General features: G+C 53.1%; 9 protein-coding genes across 9 annotated transcripts; 3 read left to right on the top strand and 6 right to left on the bottom strand.

Annotated features, from left to right (window-relative positions):
* Window positions 1–895: 895 nt before the first annotated feature.
* AYL99_00862 (hypothetical protein) lies at window positions 896–2,126 on the bottom strand (the record flags this gene model as incomplete). The annotated part of the gene is made up of 2 exons (XM_018832378.1): window positions 896–1,879; window positions 1,935–2,126. 2 exons carry the CDS (start codon window positions 2,124–2,126, stop codon window positions 896–898), a joined length of 1,176 nt encoding a protein of 391 aa, XP_018698257.1.
* A 648-nt stretch (window positions 2,127–2,774) lies between these two features.
* On the bottom strand, window positions 2,775–4,565 carry AYL99_00863 (hypothetical protein; the record flags this gene model as incomplete). Its single annotated transcript, XM_018832379.1, has 1 exon — window positions 2,775–4,565. The coding sequence occupies one exon, from the start codon at window positions 4,563–4,565 to the stop codon at window positions 2,775–2,777; it is 1,791 nt and encodes a 596-aa protein (XP_018698258.1).
* An 899-nt stretch (window positions 4,566–5,464) lies between these two features.
* Window positions 5,465–6,640, top strand: AYL99_00864 (hypothetical protein; the record flags this gene model as incomplete). Its single annotated transcript, XM_018832380.1, has 1 exon — window positions 5,465–6,640. The coding sequence occupies one exon, from the start codon at window positions 5,465–5,467 to the stop codon at window positions 6,638–6,640; it is 1,176 nt and encodes a 391-aa protein (XP_018698259.1).
* A 282-nt stretch (window positions 6,641–6,922) lies between these two features.
* AYL99_00865 (hypothetical protein) lies at window positions 6,923–7,755 on the top strand (the record flags this gene model as incomplete). Its single annotated transcript, XM_018832381.1, has 2 exons — window positions 6,923–6,962; window positions 7,055–7,755. The coding sequence occupies 2 exons, from the start codon at window positions 6,923–6,925 to the stop codon at window positions 7,753–7,755; spliced, it is 741 nt and encodes a 246-aa protein (XP_018698260.1).
* Window positions 7,756–8,075: 320 nt separating this feature from the next.
* AYL99_00866 (hypothetical protein) lies at window positions 8,076–9,158 on the bottom strand (the record flags this gene model as incomplete). The annotated part of the gene is made up of 1 exon (XM_018832382.1): window positions 8,076–9,158. One exon carries the CDS (start codon window positions 9,156–9,158, stop codon window positions 8,076–8,078), a length of 1,083 nt encoding a protein of 360 aa, XP_018698261.1.
* Window positions 9,159–10,649: 1,491 nt separating this feature from the next.
* Window positions 10,650–11,765, top strand: AYL99_00867 (hypothetical protein; the record flags this gene model as incomplete). Its single annotated transcript, XM_018832383.1, has 1 exon — window positions 10,650–11,765. One exon carries the CDS (start codon window positions 10,650–10,652, stop codon window positions 11,763–11,765), a length of 1,116 nt encoding a protein of 371 aa, XP_018698262.1.
* Window positions 11,766–12,688: 923 nt separating this feature from the next.
* AYL99_00868 (hypothetical protein) lies at window positions 12,689–15,818 on the bottom strand (the record flags this gene model as incomplete). Its single annotated transcript, XM_018832384.1, has 9 exons — window positions 12,689–13,615; window positions 13,714–13,777; window positions 13,839–13,886; window positions 13,943–14,054; window positions 14,138–14,589; window positions 14,645–14,783; window positions 14,836–14,849; window positions 14,909–15,203; window positions 15,281–15,818. 9 exons carry the CDS (start codon window positions 15,816–15,818, stop codon window positions 12,689–12,691), a joined length of 2,589 nt encoding a protein of 862 aa, XP_018698263.1.
* An 824-nt stretch (window positions 15,819–16,642) lies between these two features.
* On the bottom strand, window positions 16,643–17,956 carry AYL99_00869 (glyceraldehyde-3-phosphate dehydrogenase; the record flags this gene model as incomplete). Its single annotated transcript, XM_018832385.1, has 6 exons — window positions 16,643–16,677; window positions 16,737–16,907; window positions 16,967–17,651; window positions 17,708–17,771; window positions 17,843–17,856; window positions 17,909–17,956. The coding sequence occupies 6 exons, from the start codon at window positions 17,954–17,956 to the stop codon at window positions 16,643–16,645; spliced, it is 1,017 nt and encodes a 338-aa protein (XP_018698264.1).
* Window positions 17,957–19,098: 1,142 nt separating this feature from the next.
* Window positions 19,099–19,782, bottom strand: AYL99_00870 (hypothetical protein; the record flags this gene model as incomplete). Its single annotated transcript, XM_018832386.1, has 3 exons — window positions 19,099–19,490; window positions 19,547–19,707; window positions 19,760–19,782. The coding sequence occupies 3 exons, from the start codon at window positions 19,780–19,782 to the stop codon at window positions 19,099–19,101; spliced, it is 576 nt and encodes a 191-aa protein (XP_018698265.1).
* Window positions 19,783–19,835: the final 53 nt, after the last annotated feature.

Raw genomic sequence — 19,835 nt, forward strand, 5'->3', positions numbered from 1 at the left:
GGATCCTACCTTTCAATGGCCGAAACGGGCCATCATTACTACATATATTCGGGTAAAGTTACCACGAGGCTAGATGCTAACGTTAGCGCCTAGGACGAAAGAGAGGAAGGGGGTGGAAGAGAGCGGACGAGGGAGCGATTCGACTATATACGAGGTAGTCGTTAGCAGGAGAGAAAAGCGGCGAGTGATGAGTCAGCGAAAAGCCGTGGGCGACGAAGGTTCGGGGATCCTATACGGAGTAGTTATATAATATGATATATGAGAATCCCAGGCAAGCGTAGAAGGTCGAATGAAAACCCCGTTATGCCAAGCTGCCACATTTGTACATCCAAATCGGGCATAAAATGTTGTGTGCTTCAGAGACCAAAAAGAGGCAGGTATCACACGCAGCCACAGGTGCACAACACGCCCTCGACGCCGAACGACTTTTCGACCACATAATAATCATCAATAAGATGTAAACTCCCAGTCCACAGGTTCTGATCAGCCCCACGCGGACATATACTCCGCTGGGCCACCATGGCCGGGAACCCCGTAGTTCTTTTGCCCCCCGTCATGGCATTGACACCAGATCTGACTGGTGGACAAACAGTCTGAACACCCTGTGTGGTGTTGTGCAAACCACATAGGCACCATTGGTGTACGGGAGGCCGTCATCCCCAGGCACAAACACGACGGCGCCAGAGTGGTTTCATTTCACGTCGACATCACGGCTGTGCTGGTTTGTTGCCGTGGAAACGTCGCTTTCTTCTTTTGCTCTTGCCTCTCGTTGGGTTGGAAGGACAGTGGACCATCACTGTCCCTGAGAAACCCGCGCATGCGTCCCTGTTACTGGGTTAGCTACAGCTAGCCCAGTGTTGACATCCAACTCCCGTAAGGTTGGCCGAAAACACGATTAAGCAATTCCCAACAGCCATTTGCTGCGTTCGTAAACATAGAAACTCGTGGCGACCATCGGTATGACCTTCACATAGCCAATGGTGAGGCCGACGAAGAACCCTCTCCACCCTCGTTCCAGCCATATCCGACGCGCGGTTTCGGCAATAGTCAAGCGATGGCCATCTCCTATAGCACCACCGACTTGCATTCTCCGCCGAATCACCTCCAGCGGGTACGACGAGGTTTGAGAGACGAGGCCTGCGATGGCGCCCGAGGTGAGCTCCGCCGGGGCCGTCAGTTGGGCTCGCCGGTGAACCTGAGTATTTGAACGGCCTTCTCCTGGAGGAGGGGCGGCGGCGGTCGCGGTTGAGCGTAACACGGTGTATGGCGCCAGGACGGGATGTCTGAATATGTCGCCTATCGTGTCGTGCGTCAAGAATGACATTCCCGCATATGGCAACATGCCCAACAAGGTGGGGGAAAACCCGCGGTAGAAGTTGACCAGCCCCGATTTTGGGACAGCTCGATGCGCCGCACTCGAGGCGGCGGCAACCGGCGAGTGACCCGCGAGATTCTCTGGTTGCGGAGGCTGTTCGTGGTAGATTTGTCGACAGATCCTGGTCAGAGACGACCGTGAGTCCCGTTTGGTTTCGAAAGCCAACCGCACGCGGATGACCTCGAGAGGGTAGGTGAAGAAGACGGACGTGATGCCTGCCATCGACCCAGATATAAATCGTCGGAATGGTGTTTCGTAGATTTTGTCTGGAATGACCCCGGCTCGAATCTGCTCGTAGGCGAGGAACTTGATCCCGGCATATGGGAAGACCCTCAGGAGGGTCGCAGAATGTCCACGAAATAACCCTCGGAAGCCTTCGTGTGATTTGATGTCCCGCATTGCCGTCACCACACCGAACCAGGAGCCCGTGTACTTTGCGAACTGAGGATTGGAGGCTTGGAAGAGGATTTTGACCCGGTCAAGAGGGCCGACAACGGTTTTCGCCTGCAAACACTAAATCAGCATTGTCGCACCTGGCTCGGGGGAGCTGTTCACGTACTGCACATCCTGCCAATCCACCTGCGAGCCCGGAGCGGATGACATACTCGAGGCTGTGCTTGTCCAGAGGCGTCCGCGCCTGGGGCGTCGGCGGTCGTGTCAGGGTTATCGATGCATCGTTGTCAGGGAACAGTCTGCGGTCGCCGGCCGGGCGTGGCTCCTCGAGCAGCCTCGAGGCGCCTCGGCTGTCCATCTCTGGTGATTGTGAGGATTGTAGTGAAGTTGCTGCATGGCCCAGACCAGAGACAGGCATTCACAAGCTCCCTAAGAACATAGCCAGGCCAGAGGGACTCTTCACAACAGAACAGAAGATGATGGACTGAGCGAGGGGGGCTGTTTTCGTGGTGGGATTTTGTGACGTTGAGTGACCACTGATCACCGACCAGTGATGGGCGGAATAATAATATGTAACGAGGGAGGAAAGACGGGGGGCAGCTACGGGGGAAGAGGCGAGATTCCTGCGTCTCCAGGTTCCGCTTCCGATGCCGGGTCGCTGCAATCTCGGCGGTTTTCGCCTCTCGGATCTCGAACAATGGGGATGATTATGTATGTCATACGGAGTATTATTGTTGTAGGTCATCAACCGTTGAAAACCAGCCGATCATCCGGCATTGGAGTCGACGGAATATTTATGATTCTATCTAGACATCCTTCGTCACAAGGTGCTCAGGTGCACCCCTTCGTGATTCTCAGAAAAAATATGTTGCTTCTTTGACAATGTGGTGTACCACAGGGGCAGCTTCGCTTATTCGCGGCATATTACTTTTGCAGAGGAGTCAAACGTGCTAATGGCACCCTCGTACGAGGTACATTGTCCAGCAACATCTTCCCCAAGGCCACCTTAGCCGAGAGTGGGACTCTCCTGCTCGCTGGTATGCTCACTCAGACACCGCTCTGCCTTGCAGGTCAACTCCAGCACTTCCAGTAACCCTTCCATGGCCACGGGCGACACCGTGTCTCTTTTGGAAACGTGAAGTTTTCCCGGAAAGATGGTCTGAAGCCTGGGCACAAATAGTTCAGGACTCCGTGTCCGTGCATGGTAGCTTCTTCTGTTCTTATCTGGGCTTCGTGACCGCGCTCGGCTGGTGATGGGGGAGAAAAAGTCGGACAGCCTATTCGTTCCAAGCCAGACACTGTCGTTGCGCCGTCGGCCCTCAGCCTCCCACCAGTGTGGGTTCTGTCTTGCTGCAGGTTCCGGCACCGCTCCTTCGTCTGCGGCACGCGAAGCCTGCTGTCCTCGGCCACGACGTTCCAGCAATGCCTTGCTGCGCTGTCGCAGGAAAGCGATGGAAAATTTGGAACTCGGGTCAACCCGTCTCCACGGCTTTTCGGTCCAGGAGAACAGGACGCTGTCCACGCCGGCCTGCAGACTCAGCATGACGGTCTGCACCAAAGACAGCCAGAAGATAGGATGCCCAACGTAGTAGTTACTGTAGTTGAGGGCGTGAGCTGCGAACGGAAAACTCCACATGATGATGTAGATAAGCGGATAGATGAACAAATACCGCAGCTGCTTGCGTATCGCCAACCTGGTCTTCTTGAGGGGGTCATTGACTCCGGTCGAGTTGGTGGTCGGTGTCAGTGGGCAGGCAACGGACATTCCCATAATCTGGTCCTTCGTCAGGGACAGAGATCGCGGGACTGCTGACCTATTCTGCACCTCAGGGGTTGTCGAGGATGGTGGTTCAACAGCATGATCCGGAGGGATGTGGGTTTCACCAGACCACTCGCTCCCCCGCGCCAACTTGTTCCTCGCTTCGCTTCCCCGACGACTTTCAATCGCGATGCTCTGGAGCGGCTTCGAGGTAATAAAGTTCATGTCGTCCCAAGGCTGACGTTCTTCAGGTGCCACAGCCGCCCCGACGATGGGATTCTGGGTCTGCAACATCGAGGCTTGGGAGGGGAGGCGCGCTGGCCGGTTCTCGGTATCGAGACACCGGGTCGAATGGTCCGATCGTTGTCTCAACCCAGAACCGTAGGAGGAATTCGTGGCGCCGAGGTTATCAAACCCCCGGAATTTGATGTGGACGTAGATGTAAATCCAGATATACATGAGCAGGATTATGGCTATGATGAGATATCGGGGAACCCATGACAGGGCCAGTCGATACCAGAAGGGCCGTTTGGGAAGGTAGCAGAAGGTACCGGCTGTAATATAGGCATTGTTGTCATGAAGGAACGCCAATGATGCTGCCAACACCGGCGGACCAAGCCACATGAGATAAGTCCAACGGCGATATCGATACAGTCCTCCCTCCCCCAATTTGCTACTCGGTCTGAGAATGTAGAGGATGGAATGCAGGGCAATGATGAGAATGGCCATGTCGGAAGCCTCGATCGCAATCACAAGCATGAACCCGCTGGCTTGACAGAAATTCGAATTGCTTTTGACCGGTCCTTTAACGAACACCACGGTTGGAAAGACGAAGTACCAAACCGCTTTGAATGTGTCGCTGATGATGAGATACAAAACCAGGCGATGCCGGAAGCTCCTCCGCATGATGAGGAACCATCGTAACGTAACCAGGACCACGACCAAACTCAGGGAAGCGCATGCCAGCGCAGAAATCAGAATGGCTTGATTTTGTTCATCGCTTAACGCACCGTTGGCACTCCCCCCCGGTGTGCCCATGTTGGCGGTGCTGTCCCGCCATGTCAAATTGTGTGATCTGATACTGGGATCGAGAATGTCTGATACTCGCTCCAGTGGAGAAAGTCGAACCATGAGAGGAATTGTTGTTAAGATCACCAAAAATCCCCAAAACCCGTCATCACTCGTAACATGCTTTGCTCAAAAAGTCACAAAATGGAGGGTGTGCTCTCTCTGTAGAAGACAAGACCAGTAGTGAAAGACGACCAAACAGACCAGACACTGGCAGGTACCGTGAATATGGGTTCTTGTAATGCGCGTCGAGAGGGATGCACACGAGAGAGCGAGCCAAATGATCAACACCAACTGAAAAGGAGACCTAGGGGACGATCCTGCAAAAGTCCCTGCATCCTGTGAGTAGAGAGTTCAGACCCACCGTCAGGAATGTTGTTGTGAAGCATCTGCCAAACTTCGGATGAACAAGAAGGGAATGGCAGCCGGGTAACAGGCCGGATAACTGGCCCAATAATTGGGCCATAGAGTCAAGCTCCGTCATCAGGATGTTCGGCGATGGCCGTCATGAGGTGCAATGACATCTCAGTGATCTGTGCGAGAACTGGATGACGGTCTGAGTTTGCTTCGGGTCTTCCGCTGGGAGAGGGAAGAGGAAAGAGGGAGAAGAGAAAAAGCCACATGCCATGAACCCCTTCTATACACATTCCAAAAGGAGGCTAGCGTGTCTGGCAACTGCAAACTGGGTTTTGTACTGAGTCACATGTCTCCAGCTCTCCGTCCTTCTCTTCAACGTGTCAACCTTGTCCGTGTCCTAAATACCCGACCCGAAGCACACACACGCTCATGGGTGCCCTAAATACTCCGCCGTGCTGAGCTCCCCACGATGTGGAACACGATTCCGTTGTTGTTTCACCTGGACGCCCATTATGTCGGGGACGATCCTTTACCGCAACCAACCCGCGACTGTTGTCCTGATCGACATCCCTCAATCTATTCGCGAGGCCCAACAAGCTCCTTACGCGCTCCGATCATCGCTAGCTCTGCAAATCCCCTACCCTAGCACCGAACCCAAGGGCGTGAAGCGAGAGGCTGTGCTCAACGCGACCCCGGTCGACGAGCAGCTCTATCATGAGTCCGTGCAAAGGGAGATTCGTGCTGCATTGCTTGAGATTCGGACACAATTACATGGCCAGGGCAGCGTTTGGTGCCATCCACGCCACGCTTTGACCTCACATGCTGACTCGGCGTTTCCATCACCAGCGACAACAAGCATTTCAAAGTGGCCCGTGAGCATTGACCGTTTCTCCACAGCAGTGCCTGTGGTTCTGTCAACCACCGAAAGGCGCAACAAGTTTCGCTCTCTTAGCGATCTGCAGGGTAGCATCGTCTACAACATCCGTTCAGACACTGCGATAGTTGAAGTTGGTGAAGCTGGGGACTTTATGGTTCCTGCGGGGGCTGCCTTCATTTTGGCAAGCCTCAAACAAGGGATCCCTGCCTTTCTCTCCGCCCGCCGAAAAGAATCACCTGAGAAAATGGCCCTTGACCTCATCCTGATGGATCCCCCCTGGCCCAATCGCTCAGTCCGCAACTCTAATGCCTATAGGACGTCGGAAGCCCAGGATCAGGATCCATTTCTGCCAGCAGGGCGGATTGCCCGGGATTTTCTTGCCCCGGAAGGCCTCCTGGCCATTTGGATCACTAACAGATCCTCCATACGCGCTAAAGTGTTGCAGACTATCCAAGCACTCGGTCTCCATCTCCATGAGGAATGGGTTTGGATCAAGATCACTGCCCAAGGTGTCCCTGTCAGCCAGATTGACGGAGTCTGGCGGAGGCCATACGAGATCCTGCTGTTATTTCGGACAGGTCAGCCTCTTGAAGATCCTGTTCGAAAGGTCATTGCCGCCGTTCCGGACTTGCACTCGCGGAAACCGTGTCTGAAGGTACTGTTCGAACAGCAGCTACCGGCAAAGTACAGCGCCCTGGAACTTTTTGCAAGAAGTCTGACCGCCGGGTGGTGGTCGTGGGGCGACGAGGTGTTGAAGTTTCAACACGAAAGCCAATGGGATGTTTATGGACGAGATGAAGTAGCATTTTAGAACACCCCTTTGAGAGCAACTCTACAAGACCGCTCACACTGTATTCAACTGGGCATTCTCAGCCTTGCAGTGACTTGCGCAAGGCTGATCACTTCCACCAATGAGAACCTCGCGGTGCCTGCATCTCTCCCCGCCATTGACGCAATTGGCAATTGCCTGATATTTGTCTGTGAGCCTCAGTCACTCACTCACAAACTCACTAACTCACTACTCATTCATTCTTGTTCTCTCCCTTATCTTGTAAACGCCCCTGTGAAAAGAACCACTACGACTGCAACCAAAATGACGGAAGCGGCAAAGAAAAAGATGTTTGTCCCTCTCGGTAAACAGTCCCTCGTCCCATCTCAAACACCGGCCGAATAAATAAATGCCCTGACAACAAACCCCCCCACTAACGAATTGCGGTGTCCCCAGAGAACAACCCGGAGGTGATGACCAACCTCGTGCACGAACTCGGCCTATCTCCCTCCCTCCAATTCCACGACGTGTACTCCCTCACCGAACCATCTTTGCTAGAATTCCTCCCCCGCCCGGCCCTCGCCCTGCTGCTGGTCTTCCCCGTCACGCGCACGTACGAGAAGTTTCGCGCTGAAGAGGACTCGTCGCGCGAGGAGTACACCGGGTCCGGCGACCAAGAGCCCGTGGTCTGGTTCAAGCAGACGATCGGCAACGCGTGCGGGTTGATCGGATTGCTTCACGCCATCACCAACGGCGAGGCCCGGTCCGAAATCGTCCCCGGCAGCGACCTGGAGAAACTGCTCAAGGAGGCCATCCCGCTCAAGCCCGCCGAACGCGCAGAATATCTCTACAACAGCCCCACCCTCGAAGCAGCGCACGCCACGGCCGCGGCGCAGGGCGACACAGAAGCCCCCGAGGCCGAAGCGAACGTCGACCTCCACTTCGTCGCGTTCATCAAGGACAAAGATGGTTACTTGTGGGAGATGGACGGGTCCAGGAAGGGTCCGTTAAAGAGAGGCTACCTGGGCCCCGATCACGATGTGTTGAGCGAACAGGGCCAGGAGCTGGGCGTCAGGGCTTTCTTGAAGAGGGAGGAAGAAGCGGGCGGTGGCGAGCTGCGATTCAGCGTCATCATGCTCGGACCGAGCTTTGCGTGAATGATATGGTGTGATGTTGCAGCATACCGACAGTATTGTGCATTACTTGGCTAGCTAGGACAACAGGAGCTCATAGGATACGGGAGGACAGGACATGAATGACATAGACTCGTTAAGAGCCATCAGAACGGCTTTCATGACAACGGCAATGAGACATGACGATCAGTTTGGTCCAGCTGGACACATTGAACCCAAATGTTATGCTTGACCAAAGGCCTACTGGGCTTCGTTCAGCTCTGAATGTCCCAGAACCTAGATCTTCTTTTTCTCTTGCCCTCTCACCATAGCTTGCCCGTCATCCTTATATACACGCTTTATGCTCATAAATCGACTTGGACGCCACCTGCTCTCCCTTGTTGCTCCTGCTGCAACCGTCCTACTGTAGCCTCGGCTTCGACGTTGGCCTTCTCCTCTCTCTGTGCGCGTCTCGTGTTCCGCACATCCCATAGGCCTTCCAAATCCATCTCGACCCGCTTGTCTTCGGTAAACATTTGCACCACGATACGTGGAGAGTCTGTACGCGAGCCGAAGCCCACGTATTCCTCTGCGGGATTGTGGTATTCCTCCTCTTCATCCTCTGCGAGTGTCTCCTGCATCTTTCGTGTCATGGTGGCGTTGGTGGGAGAAGCGGAGGAGGCATGCTGTCCCTCTTCAGCCTCTATTCCCATACGAGCTTCGGCGGCTTCCTGCATTTCAGGCAGCACCGCATCATCAATCGGTCCCATATTTACGCATATCCACCCCGTGGTGATTCCGTCATCGGCGTCCTTCATAGCGACCGTATTTCCCACGCTCTGTGCCAGCTTCATCTTCCTCGCCTTCCGCCTCAGCTTCAACTTCAACTCGTTCCTCCCCAGCAACCCGTCCGCGTAGGGCCTCAATTTGTACTCTTTCCTCGCCCAACGGCAAAATCTATCGGCGGACACATTTAGATGTTTGACGGATCGTGCAGTGCCAATGATCATGAGGAGATTAGAACCCAGCGCGGGTGGCGGGTCCAGGTGCCGGAGGTCCAGAAGGGTGAGGTTGTCGAGCCCGATTTGCGTAGACAGGTGGGTAAGGACAGGTGAGAGGATGGGTGGGGGATCATGTGGTAAGGGCGGGATTTCCTGTAAAGCGAGCAGAGGCGATATAGGCGAGGGCGGAGTAGGATCTTCGATTTGCAGGTACCACGGCACAGCAGAGGTTGCGGTAGGGGGTGCCGACGAGGGTTCTGATGCAAGCCGACCCTCGGACTCTCGTAAAGGTGCCAAGCGAGTAAATCTCCTTGTTGGTTGGCTTGATGGTCGGGGAAGTCGTGGAGGAGGAGCGGCTTTAACTGCGATTGAAACCCCAGCGAGGGAGGTGAATGCCTCCAGGACGGAAAATCGACAGGACGTGCATCGCACCATCGATCGGTGCATCTTGACACCAGACAGGCCTGGTGTATATCCAGAGATATGGGAAAGAAGTCTGGATATGAATGTTTTTCGAGGAAGAGTCGCATCCCCCAAAAATATGAATGTCAATAAGTCTTCGGGACAACGTTGATCCTTGTCCGGCAACAGTCTCCGCCCCCTATTCAGCCTTCTTCAGCCTCGTGTTGGACTCCCAGACGACATTGTTGTTTGCAAAGCGACATGATCGGCAACAACAGCGAAGTTTGATGGCAATTCTTCAGTGCGCCAAACAGAAAAAATCACAACAGCTCAGCAGGCCTGCCTTCATGGACCTCTAAGTAGGAAAATTGAACATGCAGGATATGAGGAAGGCGGATCTTCTCGTTGCGGATAAACAACTTCTTAGGGTTGGAGCAAACAGTGTTTATTCCGGCGACTTCCTTCCTCCTTTCCCTGCTTGACACAAAGAGACCAGATTGCTCAGTCTCCGTACTTCTCTCAAGTCGCTGATTTGACCTTATTGCTAATGCTCTCACACACTTGGGCCCGTAATGTTGGGAGTTGAGTCCAGAACCTAATGAGCCAGGGAGCGTTGGTTGTATTGAGCCTTCGCAATGAGGCTAGGCCACTGCTGAGGATATGGGACTTGACGGTATAGGATGAATTTGCACGCGATACAGCCAAGAGGAGCATCCTGCTCACCAAAGGTTTCCCACGATATCCCCGGTTCAACTCGACCCAAAAAATCAGAATCACAACCACGAAAACACCCCCATACGAAAAGTTCAAAGAGCAAAAATTCCGCCTCGAAGGTGTCATCCACATTTGTGGCGCCTTCAAGGGAAGCGAAACCTTTCTCCTACGATTTGCATTCGAGGCTTTTTCTCGGTTCGTTTCTACGGCCTACGGATTGCAATCATCATCAAAGCACCCAGTTAAGTATGAAAACATGGTAAACCGATAGTCATGTAGTCAGGCACCGGTTGACTTCATCTGAAGTGCTGACAGAAAATGCGACAGACTAAAATATATGCATTGAATTGTCGACAAGTGGAGAGTGCTACACAGGGGTGTGCCAGAAACCTCTGCAACCAGAGCATCGATTGAACCACATGTGAGGTCTCGGGTCTGGCATAGACATTCAGGTACGACTCTCAGCTGTCTTCTGGCGCTCAGCGGCTTCCCCAAGAGCCATGGTTGTCTGCTGACATATAAGTCTTCAGTCACTTCTCAAAAAGATTGACGCTCTTTCCGGGTCAGAAGAGCTTCGCAGATGGGATGCTTTCGAGGTTGAACTCTTATCTCGCTTTGAGTTCTCTGTCAACTCTACTCATGAGATTTCAATTGACTCAGAGGGTCACTCATTTTTCATGCTTCTGACTGTATCACACCCTGATGTTCTTGTTCATGCTAACATCCTTGAGGAGATAAGTGCCTGTCTGTCAAGACGGCCCTGGTCTTCTTGATCGTTAAACTTCCTCTTTGATCGGTCAGACCCTCTGAAAGAATCTCAAAATGAATAGCACTTCAGATGTGCTGGACATGACTGCGACTGTTTCCACGTTGCCTCCCCTTACATCAACGACCAACGTGCCATCGACGACCAGCGTGCCATCGACGACCAGCGTGCCATCGACGACCAGCGTGCCATCGACGACAGTAGGTACTCCAGCCTCTGAACGACGGGCACATTACATCCAGTCTCGGCTCGAGAGGAATCGTCGAGAGAAAGATGTCGTCCGTAACAAACTGAAGCAGATAAAGAAGGAGCTTGGTGACAGCCGTGATCGTGAATCCAGACTGCGCCAAACTCTGATGTGGGAAGAGCAAACCCTTCTAGCAGAGAAAAAGAGTCTTGATGAGATCGAGAAGAAAATCAGGCAAGCTCAAGCTGAGTTCACGTCCAAGGAAAAGGACTTCCTTCACATGGGCAGGTCTGTCCGCCAGTTGAAAAAAGAGATCACCATGGTAGAAGCATCTATCCGTGGTCGCAAGACCGAAGTTGCGCATTTGGAGAAGGAGCTGGAAAGTGATTTTGAAAATCAAACCGCCGAAGTCGCTCGTCAAGCTGAAATACTTGACATGAGTCCTTCAGAGATCGAAGATATTGCAATCCATGCAATAAGCAACCACGCCTTTGAACAAAAAATCGTTAGGGCGGCTGAAGACACGGCAACCCCAACCATGATCAGGGACATTCAAAGCGAGATGTATCAAAGAATCACAGGCATCACTCCAGATGAGTTCCAAGAACTGATGCAGCGCATCCTGTCCTCTAAGGAAGCATTGATCTGCGAGCAAATTGTCGACGGAGTGGATGAAAGCGAAGGCAATTCTCGAAAGCACGAGAGCGACTGCGACAAGATCGGAAACTTCAAAGAAGATTACGAGCGTGGGCCCAATGTGGTTCTTGACAGCGACAGCGAAGACAATATCATCAGACCTGGCCGGCGCGTAAGCGGGTCACCGAACGTGGGGTCTCGCGGTAAAAGATCGACACCGAGTGACACTGATACTGAGTCTCGATCTGAGGAGCCGTCCGGGTGGTACAGGAAGATAGGAACATTGCGTCGCCGTACACTATCTCGTTATGCGAGACCCAAATCAGGAATTAGCCTGTCGTGGAATTAACTGGCATCTCTCATGGGGTAGCGCGAGGAGACACAGTCCCGGCATTGCAAGTCTGGATTCCGAGACGGACCCCTGGCCAGCACAGCAGCTGACTTGACGCAGACCAGAAACACCACCATGCACGCGAACGCCTCGTTTTCGACGCACCAAGACAAGGGGAAGGATTGGGGGAGTCGTCGGTTGGAGATGGTACTCGCTTCTATGCGCGTGAGGTGAACACTGCATATTCTCGAACAAACATGGCCCAGGCTTTTGAGAAGGACAGCTGAGTCGAATTCGAAGGCTACCAGGCAAACAGAAGCTTTCATTATGTGACGCTCCACGAGCTGGGACAAGCAAGCAGCAGTGCCTGGTTACCTATCTGCTTACCATATAGACATGAGCTTTTTCCCCCTTGCTAGGACGGGACCCTAGATAGTTATGAAACAGATAGATGAATATGATGAGCTACTTGGGCAGTTGGACAGTCGAGACCGAGACCTTTCAGATCAATACGACGTCTAATGGAAATGCATGCAGCAAAGGTGTCTTCTTCACAGAGCATTTGTGTCATATCAGCTTAAACACTGAGTGTATGTAGTACGTAAAGCATGTAAACCCCAGGTTGAGACTTCCGCGCTCTTCTAATCTACACACTGACGCGCCCAGACAGTGATCCTTCCATATCCCACGAACCCCTGCCTCCCTGTCCCTGTCCCTGTTCCTGTTCCTGTTCCTCTCCCTCTCCCTCTCCCTCTCTTTCCAAGGTCGCTTGTTGACCACCTCGGCTTGGGGGCCGGGAGCTGAGCCGCCGTCACATACATAGGGTTCCCACTGTTGTTTACCCCTCCGAGCCACATTTGACATCGCCCTGCCCTGCCCGTCTACATCCAGCGGGAGGATGAGGCGCGCAGAACGCCCATCACGGACACTCCCACCCACCCTCACGGCCCCAACGCCATATACACGTCCTTGATGTCAGCGGCAGACGCTGAGCGTGTGTGACCTGTTTCTGCCACCGCAGTGTTCAAGAACCCACCGGCGACTCCGTTGCCCACCGCGCTGACGCTCAGTCGTCCCGATCCGCCAGCCTGCGTGGCTCGCGAAGGGGCATCACGCTCGGCTTTCATCGTGGGGGGCTCGTCGGCATCGCTCTCCTTTCCCTTCCCCTTCTCCCTCCCCATCTGGTCTGCATCTCCGTCCTGGAGCGCCCCTGCCATCATGTAATCGTCCTCTGTGTTCTCTAACTCCGAAGAACTGCCTCGCATCTCGTCCCGGCGCTGCTTGATTTTGTCCACCATCCACTCGTAGGCCTCGTCTCTGTGCAGGATCATGATCTGGTTCAGAACCTCTCCGTCACTCTTGATCAGCCGTCCGTACCGCTTGCTCGTTTTCATTTCCTTTTTCCACAAGCTGTGCCGGCCGCTGATGAACACCAACGAATTTTCGCGGTACCACTGACTCACCCAGTGATGCCCACTTGGATTGCTTATGGGTCGGATCGGCTGCGTGGATATGAAACACAAGATCCCCACTAGCTTGGGGTAGACGCGCGGGTTCTCTGACACCAGCTTCGCGATGGCGTGGAACGCGTTGCCAGCGCCCATAAGGATGATTCCCCAGGGGAAGTCGTACGGCTCGATGTAGTTCTCCCAGAGATACAATGCGAGTTTCTCGCCTTCTTTTCTGGCACTGTCTGTCATTGTGGACGCGTATTCAACGTCTGTAAAAGATCCATATGGATTGTTAGGGGAGAAATACTCCGATTTGTCATCAGGCTGAGAAACAGTGATGAATTCGGGAATATTGACGTCGATAACACCCAAATCGGAGGAAACCGCCCAGTGGACGTACGACTGTGCGCCGTCAACCTTTGCATGTGTGAGCAAGTTGGAAGAATTCATTATCGGATTGAGAAGGGAAGGAAAGGAAAAGCAAAGGCTAAAAAGAGTAGTAAAAGGGTACGTACGAGCCATGTGTCATGCAGTTTTTGTTGCGTGGATAGACCATTGTTCCCACCGAGAAGATCGGGTCTACACCAGGTCCTGTCAGCTTCCCCGTTTGGCCCAGTCTAGGCGTACCGTGCAAACTTACGAGTCATGGAATATGATCAACAAAGCTTTCTTGCGCTCATAATTGGGTCTGTTTTCCAGATCAGCCAGGGATCCAGAATCTGCTCCAGAGAAAATGAAGCTCACGTTGCGAGGACCTGCTGGTCAAAGGATTTTGACACTGTGTTGCGATAGATATGCAGTTGCGTAAACTTGTATTGGTCATAGAGGTGCGCTGCCTGATATTGGCGGATGATGTCTAGTTGGAGAAGAAAGGAGTGAGCTTGTCTGCAAGAACGAGGCGGAAGAAGGGAGAGAGCGCATCCTAGGCTGAGGTCTTACCATGCAATCTCTCTCCGCCGAATATTCCGCCGACAGGTTCCTTAGGATAAATACTTCTCCAATACTTCGATTGGATATTTCGAACCTGGGCCACTGTCTCCAGCCCAGCCTGTGTGGCCGCCGTAGCGTGCAGGCGATCAGGGGGTTCACCCATCAGGGTACGCGTGACCGCGAGAGCGGATTTCGAGATAGCCCTGAAGTTGTAACCCCCTTCCAAACACACCGCAATTCTCCCTCCAGCAAGGGACATAAGCATGTGCGTCATATGCGCATAGCACGGTGGCGAGACGAAGCAACCACCCAGTTCATCCCCAGCGGCGGCGTCGAAGCCCGAGGCGACGATGACAAAGTCGGGGTCGAATTCATTGGCAATAGGCATGACGACGTTTTGAAATGCGTACATGTAATCACCATCACCCATACCTTTCACGGGCCAGGGAATATTGACATTTCTTCCGCATCGTAAGTTTTTGCCAAAGAAGGACTGCGGAGGCTCATTGAACTTACTTTCCCTCGCCAGCGCCAACCCCACAGTGGTACATGTCACCTTCGTCGCCCGTGGGATAGAACGTTCCGTCCATATGGACATGCAAAGATATGTAGAGAACGTTGGGGTCCTCATAGAAAGCTTGTTGGCAGCCATTGCCTAAAACATGTCAGTCGGACTGGGCACATCCCCAAAGAGCGCCTTGGCTGACCGTGGTGGACATCCCTGAGATTCTTTGTGTTAGCTTTATAGTCGAGCCCACCCCTACACGAGAGACAACTGACCAATCTACAATCAAGATTTTCCTGCATTCCTCCCCAAAATCATTCTGACAAACTCGAGAAGCAACAGAGACATTGTTGAAGAGGCAAAAGCCCATAGGCCTTTTGATCTCGGCATGATGACCAGGGGGGCGGATGACGGCGATAGCGTTCTTTACCTTTCGAGACATTACTGCTCGGCATGTCTCAATCGCTGCGCCTGTCGATAGACTGGCAGAGAAGAACGACAGCTGGTTGAAGTAGACGGAATCCATATCGTACCGCTCCGAACGCTCGATGAGCTCTTCGTCGCTCAAGCCTGTAAGGCGGTTCCCGAAGAATTAGCTCGGCTCAGAACTTCTTGGGTGGTCGCTCGGTTTCGTCAAAGGCACCTACCAGCGGTTTCCTTGATCTCTTCATACTGCTTCTTCGTGTGAACCAACAGACACTCTTCCTCCGTAGCTTCACGGGCATTAATTCGAAACAAGGGCATCTCTACCACAGGCGGGTACTTCTTGTCATCAACCAATCCAGCCTCACAGAGTTCTTTGTAGATGTAGTATATCCGTCTGGGGTCTTCGGGGTGCACATTGTCGCCGCTCATTGCTGCCACTTCGGTATGATATCGCATACGTTCATCGTAGCAGAGGCCGGTGGGAAGCTTGGCAATCGGCAGACCCCGTTTGGATGGTGTGAGCGGCTCGAGGGCTTCGGAAGACGTGTCAGAAAGCAAGCTGTCTTCGTCGTCATCTTCGTCCGATGGACTCTCGATGTGTAAGCGGCTGCCGATTTCTGCAGACACATCGGGGGTTTCCCTCATGGACGTGTCACCTGACAGTGAGTTTGGCTCCTGTAGTTGTGGAATGGCGTTGGCTAACGCTGCGCCATGCGCAGAATGAAATCTTTCCTGGCCTGGTGGTGGTATCTGAGCCATCTCGAGAGACCAACTTGTCGGCAGAGTTCAAAGACTCCCGTGAGCTTAGAAGGTAAGCTAGTGACGGGTTAAAGAGGTCGCATAGTGTTTATAAAAGCCACGCCGGCGAATGAAAGTTTATCGAGTCACTTCAGGCTCAGAAAAGACCTCTCTATGTCGCCTTGGAAGGAGAACGTCAGCAACTGAAGTACGCCTCCTATGGATGTAAATTGAGGCCAGAGCATAAGAGGACTTGGTATAGCGGTTTGGTACATTATACCGAGCCGCTCTTGACTTGTTATTCACATACCTAAGCCGGTGCTTGAGCCCCTTCGTTCACCGAGTGGAACGTCGTGAGCTTTGATCAGAAAAATGAAAAGACCCCAGGCAAAGATCGTAAATGACCCAGGAGCCCGTCTGTTGATCTTGTCACGTTTGCCGGTAGCAATTAATACATCAGAGACGGAACGTTTCAGAAGAAGCGCGCCCAGGGAGTGCCAAGAGGTCTTTCACGTGATTGGCACAGCGAGGTGCTGGTCACGTGGCGAGCCTTCAGTACGGGCTGTTTAGAATACACCAATCCATAGAATGATAATACTTGTTCTTGGTGTCAATACAGAGAGACTCGTATTTCCTATCTCAACTAGGTCGTGGTAAGGATACGTATCGGTGCTTCCATGCAAAGCATATCACCAGGGGAGACTTGATCTATGTTGCGCTTCGTCCCGTCTTTGGCCCAATCTTCTTTTTACCTCCTGCGACACTAACCTCGAATTCCGAAGCCTCGTTTGGGGAAGAATTGGTGGCGTCTGCTAAAAGACTCAGTTGGTCTCAGGACCTGTCTTTTAGGCCTTGCCTGCATCAACCTTGGCAATGTACGCTAGATCTCCATGTCAGTTTACCGTATCCCGAATCTTCCCGATCGGATAAAGCACTCACCCAAAAGATCGATGACACGTCGGGAATATCCCCACTCGTTGTCGTACCAGGAGACGAGCTTGACGAAGTGGTCATTGAGGGAGATACCGGCCTTGGCATCGAAGATGGAAGAGTGGGTGTCGCCGTTCAAGTCACTGGAGACGAGGTCATCCTCGGAGTAGCCCATGATACCTGTTCTCTGTCAGACGCTCTGAAAGAAGGCGGGTGGAATGGAGGTCATGTAGGCTTACCTTTGAGAGGGCCGTTGGCGGCGTCCTTCACCGCTTGCTTGATTTCATCGTAGGTGGCAGGCTTCTCCAGCACGCAAGTGAGATCCACCACGGACACATTGGAGGTCGGCACACGCATGGACATGCCAGTGAGTTTGCCATTAAGAGATGGAATAACCTTGCCCACAGCCTTGGCGGCACCCGTGCTGCTGGGGATGATGTTTGTAGCCGCGGCACGGCCACCTCGCCAATCCTTGCCCGAGGGTCCATCGACGGTCTTCTGGGTAGCGGTGTATGAGTGAATGGTGGTCATGAGACCTTCCTTCATGCCGAACTTGTCGTTGATGACCTTGGCGAGAGGTGCCAGGCAGTTGGTCGTACAGGAGGCATTGGAAATTACGGGGATGTCGGACTTGTAGGTCTCCTGGTTGACGCCCATGACGAACATGGGAGCATCGGCAGAGGGAGCAGAGATGACGACCTTCTTCGCACCACCCTTCAAGTGGGCCGAGGCCTTTTCTGTGGTTGTGAAGACACCGGTCGACTCAACAATGTATTCAGCACCAGTCTCCGACCACGGGATCTCGGCCGGGTCTCTCTTCATGTAGAACGTAACCTTCTTGCCGTTGACGATCAGAGCGTCGCCCTGGACCTCGATCGTGCCCTTGAAGACACCGTGCGTGCTGTCATATTTGAGCATGTATGCCTAGCTGGATGTTAACGACGCATCCGAAATCTGGGAGGGTAAGGGAGGGTACATACAGCGTACTTGGGCTCAATGAAGGGATCGTTAACAGCGACAACGTGGACATCATCGTGCTCGATACTGGGAGTGCTGCAGTTAGAGGGAGAGGAAACTTTTCGCATGCCCATGGAGTGTGTTGAGAAGAGACTCACGCATTTCTGAAGACCTAGCTTGCCCGTTAGCTGATTTCGACAGTGACAGTGCTGGCTGCGACTTACGATTCTGCCAATACGGCCGAAGCCGTTGATTCCGACTTGAGTAACCATAATGTCGTCGAGGTGTGTAGGTTGCTGAGAGGAGAAAATTTGCACAAAGTCAGTCGCTGGGAACAATATCAATGGCAGCTTCCAACGAAGGGAAGACGAGGCCAACGCAAAACACTGAACGGGAGAGGACTGCGAGCAACTCACATGAAATTTAAATAACGATGCGGATGTCCGGATTCCAAAGGTCGTCAGATAGAGGAACTTGGTATAACTCGAAGAAAGAACGGGGTGGTGTGACGGGAGGATGTGGAAAGCTTTTTGTTGTCCCTGCGAAACCAAGTGGTGAGTTGAGTGACAGGTGAATAATGGTGGGGCAGTGTTGACGTTGAGGGGCAAAGCTGGTCCTCTGGAGCTCTCGGGTCTTCTTGGCCGACGACAGTCAGGCAGGGGCTTCCGGGCTCCCTATCGAGGACCCTTTCCGGGGGGAGGGGGGGCGACGAAAATGGCTCCGAGAACTTACCTGATACTCTCAGTGCTGCTTCCGTCAGAGGACGATAAATAAACGGCGCTTCTCTGTGTGGAAAGGCTGCTGGTTTGGACGAAAATTGTCTCTAGCTGTTGCTTGCTTCTGTTCCCCCCAGCCAAAACTTCTACGGTCTCCGACACTTATACTCCATCCTGATGGTCGATTCCAGGCCCAGGGTCTGTTCCCGCAGATCACAGGATCGCCAGTGAGAAAGCTTTCAGAGGCATATGCGCCAGGCATGACTCAACCCACAGCTGATTATCACATACCTGGTCTGATGCAGAAAAAGCAGCAACGACCAGACACAGCCTGTGTCATCCAATCGCCTGTCTGCTCTGTTCTGGCTATGCGGCACTGGCTTCGGATTATCGTATTGATCCGCGAATCCCTCCGTCGCAGCCGCGCTCTTTTTCGTCCACATGAGGACAATGCAGCAGGATAATTACAAGAGCAACTCGAAATTTTCTGGAGCTTAGCAGATCATCTAACACATGCCGTGTTCATGAAATGAGAAAACAGCGCATACGCAAGAGCTGGCCATCATACCTACATCATTACAGACGGTGAGCATAGATTGTTTGTTCTAATGTCCTTGCCAGAACCAAAGGCGTATCTATCCATTCCCTCAACCCGGGTGGCGAGCCGTGGGCCATTTTTCCCCCGACTCATGGTGCCGCTACTCTTCCTTCGCTCCGCCCCGACCTGCGCGTTCAGCAGCCTCGATGCTAGCTTTATCACTCTTTGTCTCGCCCTGCCCCATACCCATCATGCCCCCGGAGGCTTTCCATGGCCGCTTCAACTCAGCCACCGCAGGCTTGCCAAAGACGTGGACCTTGACCAAGTTCGACTCAAAGGCACCCTTCAGAGGGATAATGGACTGGATGAGGAGTGGGTTGGTGTATTTGAGGTACAAGTGCATGAACGCCATCATGCCGATGCCCATCAACTGGCCCTTGTAGGCGGACGCGAGCTGGTTTTGATCATACTCTTGGATGGTGGTGGTGACGAGTTTGGGCTCCTCGCCCGAGCCCATAGGCGCAGGCTCGACGTATTTCAGTGTGGTGAGGTCTACATGTTATTGTCAGTCCACATGATTTCAGCATGGCCACCTTTCTTCCGCGTACCTCGCTTCGCCTTTATCTTCATGCCGATATAGTAGTAGAGACCGAAGATGATCAAGTTGGACACAATGTAGAGGATCCGGACACCCATGAGAACTTGAGGGTCATCAAAGGGTATCCGCTTCGAGACCTGCATCATCCCAAGGATGATCACCAGGTTGGTGCTGCAAACCGTCAGTCACGAGTCTAGCATTTAACCGGGTGTGAGATCTGTACACTTGAGGATTCATGAAATTCATGGTGGGCGGTATGGGATGAGTTGCGTGGAAGCACAGTGAGGAGTGATCGCAAT

Source organism: Fonsecaea erecta (assembly GCF_001651985.1).
Source record: "Fonsecaea erecta strain CBS 125763 chromosome Unknown Scaff1, whole genome shotgun sequence".
In the NCBI taxonomy this organism is placed as follows: domain Eukaryota; kingdom Fungi; phylum Ascomycota; class Eurotiomycetes; order Chaetothyriales; family Herpotrichiellaceae; genus Fonsecaea; species Fonsecaea erecta.